The sequence below is a fragment of the Priapulus caudatus genome, unplaced genomic scaffold (assembly GCF_000485595.1).
Source record: "Priapulus caudatus unplaced genomic scaffold, Priapulus_caudatus-5.0.1 Scaffold2572, whole genome shotgun sequence".
Lineage (NCBI taxonomy): Eukaryota > Metazoa > Priapulida > Priapulimorpha > Priapulimorphida > Priapulidae > Priapulus > Priapulus caudatus.
In genome coordinates, this window is record NW_014579633.1 from 7013 (window position 1) to 11314 (window position 4302).

The window sequence follows — 4302 nt, forward strand, 5'->3', positions numbered from 1 at the left end:
TCGATGCTAGTACATTTACACACATCTTCGCATCGTCAGTAAAACTCGAAACCGGGGGAAGGAAGGGAGGGAGGGGGAGAAGGCAAGCTGACACGTAGCCACGGGAGGGAGAGAGGGACGGGGAGAAGGCAAGCACTCACGTAGCCACGGGATGGAGGGAGGGGGAGAAGGCAAGCACTCACGTAGCCACGGGAGGGAGGGAGGGACGGGGAGAAGGCAAGCACTCACGTAGCCACGGGAGGGAGGGAGGGAGGGGGAGAAGGCAAGCGGGCACGTAGCTACGGCCGGGAAGGAAGGAGGGGGAGACGGCAAGCACTCACGTAGCCACGAAGTAGCAGCGCTAGCTCAGCAAACTTTACTCTTATAGATTTTCCACGGATTGGGTTTTAATGAATGAACGTTTATAGCTCACTGTCACCAAGGATCATAAATGGATGGATGGATGAATGGATGAATTGATGGATGCATGGATGGATGAATGGATGGCTGGATGGATGGATGGCTGGATGGCTGGATGGATGAATGGATGGCTGGCTGGCTGGCTGGCTGGCTGGATGGATGAATGGATGAATAGATTTATCAAATTATTACAAATTAATTATTTCTATAGAGGCTTGCCATAAATCTACACATTCCATACAGCACATATATCGCCATATATTGGCCGACTTAAAATGTTATTCGTGTTATGAGTGCCACGGCGCTCTACAATAATTGTTCAAGCGAGAAACTGTAATTTATTTTTCATGTCCTGCTATGGCACAAGGTATTTGTTTAGAAGACACTGGGCATGCGCGAAAATGGGTATCCAGTTGGCCTACGGGAGAATCCGTACATACATGCCGCATGCTTACGGCCATTACTGGTAGTTATACGCCTCTGAATTAAAACCAAGGTTTTATTGATTTGTGAGGATGGATAGATGTATGAATGTATAATTTTAAGAAAATCTCATTGCCAGATATTAGGCAGAATTGTATGAAAATAGTATTATTAATAATAACTTGAACACATCTATACGATAATTATAATGAAATTTCTGCTTGTAGTGAACATAACTTTAATAACACCCGATAGATGGCAGTAGTTTTGCCAGATTGTTTTCTGGCGGCAGATGAATACTAAGCTATATTTATTGTTGAAATCCATCACGTTCGTACTTGATAATCAGAAATGAATATGCATTGCTAAAGATCTTGGTTACCCCCTGATACATGGTAGGTATGAGATGCAAAAGTCACATTTAATCTCATGCGTTAATTAGTTATTAACTTTTTCGAGGAGCGTAAACAAAAATCGGCATAAATTATAAATTTGAAAAATAACGCCGCTCACCGAGACAGCGCCCTCTGCAACACCCGCGCATTTGTATTGACCTGATTGTGGCGTTAGCTCCAAGAAACGGTATTGCTAGGGTTAGGATACCTTAGACAATCCGTATAGACAATCCGTCGCACAGCCTGGTCGCGCTAATTGTGGCGTGTGAATGTCTGTACTGAATCGATAGTAAATTACATTACACGTAAAATAGTTGTGACTGATGTTGATAAAAGTAGCATTCGGGCAGCTCTGATCTTGGTTAATTCCTGGCTACAATGGCTGTCTAGTTAATACCATAGCCTAGGCATACTAGCGTGACTAGCTCAAAGAAACGGTATTGCTAGGGAGTAGGGTTAGAACGTGTATTGACGTTAGTCACACAGCCTGGTCGGGTTAAGGCCTACCGGGACGGCTTGTGTTTAAATTCAGAAACATACATTTCGCAGGCCAGGTGATGGATTGATTCGTGTTTGAGTCCCTACCGTATTTACATGTGATATCTGTGCTGCAAGAGACAAGTTTGAATGGCTAATATGACTCGCATTGTGTCGTCTATTACTATTAGTATCTATTAGCATCTGTCTAGTGTTGCTTGCTGAAAATACTCGACAAACCTTGATCGAAAGACTAACGGACCTAGTGACAGAAATAGACAGCATTGTGAGCTGGATGACCAGGATGTGATGTGTGCCCTGTAAGTGTAAGCCTACCTACTTTTGACCTAGGTGAGTAGGCGCTTAAAAAACATTCCTCACAGTTTGCCCCAAGCCAAGGAAAAAAGGAGATACTGAGTGAAGAAAAGAGAAAAGAAAATAACTATTTGCCATCGCAGTAAAACCGAGCGTGTTTCGTAGATTCTGCAAAAACGAAACGAAACGTACGCAGTTCTGACGGGCACGTGTATGTTCTGGTGAGCAAATAGAATTCCTCGCGACATTTTACATATGGCAGGTGGCGCCCTCACGTCGACTGCGGCCGTAATCTCGCTTGAACTTTGAAGCAATAGCAGACACACAGTAAACATGGCAGAAAACCACAGCGAGGTTAAATCTTCGATCCGCGCCCACCCCATCTCGGAGTCTGAATCCGACGACGAGGCGTCGACACCAGGGGGCGTGACGAGCACGTCTGATATGAAAACAGCAGCGTCGCACGTCGGGCGGGCGCCCACGACCTCGACCAAGCGCCCGGCGACGGACGCCGCGGCGCTACCTGGCGGGAAGGACGCTCGGCCGGCGTGCGAGTACGGCGCCGCCTGCTACCGCAAGAACCTGCAGCACCGCCGCGAGTTCAGTCACCCGCCAGGAGGCGCCGGCGTGGACGTCGCAGAACGCCCGACAGCGAAGCGTGCGAGGCGCGACTCGCCGCCGCCCTCTCGATGCCCGGTGGCGCCCCCTCGCGATGTGGAGGCGGTCGTCGCCGCGGCGCAGCCGTACGGCTTCCTGCTCTCGCGCGTTGCCGGCGTCTCCGACGACGGTGGCGCCCCCTCGCTGCACATCTCCGAGATCCTGGCGGCGGGCGGCGACGTCGTCGCGTCGGCGCAGTTCAGCTACGCGATCGACGTGCCGTGGCTCGTGCGCCAGTACCCAAATGCGGCGCGCCGGCGCCCCCTGCTGGTGGTTCACGGCGAGCAGCGGGAGGCGCGGGCGGCGCTGCACGAGTCGGCGGCCGATCATCCGCACGTGTCGTTCGTGCAGGCGCGCCTCGACATCCCTTACGGCACCCACCACACGAAGCTGATGCTGCTGCGTTACCGCGACGATGCGATGAGAGTCGTCGTGCACACCGCAAACCTCGTCGAGGCTGACTGGCACCAGAAGACTCAGGGCGTGTGGATGTCGCCGCTGTTTCCACGGCTACCAGAGGGCGCCGCCGCGGGGCCGACGGGCGGAGATTCGGCGACGCGCTTCAAGCGCGACCTGCTGGAGTATCTCGGCGGATATCGCTCGCCGGGGCTCCGCGAGTGGATCGCGACAATAGAACAGCACGACATGTCCGCAGCCCGCGTCCACATCGTCGCCTCCCTCCCCGGGCGCCACCTGGCGGCGAAGCGAGAAAGCTTCGGGCACATGAAGCTGCGGCGACTGCTGCGTGAGCGCGTTCCGCGGCCACCAGAGGGAGCCGGCGCCGGCGTCGTCGTCGCGCAGTTCTCGAGCATCGGTTCGCTCGGCGCCACCAGGGGGAGCTGGCTCGGCGGGGAGTGGCTGACGAGCGTGGCGGCGACGCGGGGCGACGCAGCGCCGGCGCCCTCTCCCGCGCTCAAGCTCGTGTTTCCGTGCGTCGAGGACGTGCGCACGAGTCTCGAGGGGTACGCGGCCGGTGGCGCCCTCCCCTACAGCGTGAAGACGGCGGCAAAGCAGCCGTGGATGCACAACCTCTTCCACCGGTGGCGAGCGGACGGGCGGGGCCGCACGCGCGCCTCGCCGCACGTCAAGACGTACGCCCGCGCCGCCGCCGCGGACTGCGGCGCCCTCTCGTGGTTCGTCGTGACGAGCGCGAACCTGTCTAAGGCGGCGTGGGGGGCGCTGGAGAAGAACAACGCGCAGCTGGCGATCCGATCCTACGAACTCGGCGTGCTGTTCGTCCCCGAGGACTTCGGCGAGTCGGAACTGCGCGTGCTGCCCCCTGGAGGCGCGTCGGCCGCCGACGGGTTTCCGGTGCCGTACGACCTGCCGCCGACGCGCTACGCTCGTGAGGATCGGCCGTGGATGTGGGACGTGCCACACGATGAGAAACCGGACGCGCGCGGGGTTAAGTGGTGCCCCTCGCCCCTGTAACCACCCATGCGCCGCAGGGTCAAGTGGTGCCCCCCCCTCCCGCCCCTGTAACCACCTATGCGCGCGGGGTCAAGTTGTGCCCCCCCCTCCCGCCCCTGTAACCACCCATGCGCGCGGGGTCAAGTTGTGCCCCCCCGCCTCTGTAGAAATGCGTGTGGGACGCCGGAATAAACTCCAGGGTTCTCCCTACGTTGCGCAATCGGGG

General features: G+C 56.0%; 1 protein-coding gene across 1 annotated transcript; it reads left to right on the top strand.

Annotated features, from left to right (window-relative positions):
* Positions 1 to 2342: 2342 nt before the first annotated feature.
* LOC106818839 (tyrosyl-DNA phosphodiesterase 1-like) lies at positions 2343 to 4296 on the top strand. Its single transcript, XM_014823512.1, has one exon. The coding sequence runs from the start codon at positions 2343 to 2345 to the stop codon at positions 4095 to 4097; it is 1755 nt and encodes a 584-aa protein (XP_014678998.1). The 3' UTR covers positions 4098 to 4296.
* The last annotated feature ends 6 nt before the right edge of the window (positions 4297 to 4302 follow it).

Excerpts from the sequence above, each read along its gene's own strand:
- LOC106818839 (XM_014823512.1), top strand. The coding sequence starts at position 2,343 with ATGGCAGAAAACCACAGCGAGGTTAAATCTTCGATCCGCGCCCACCCC.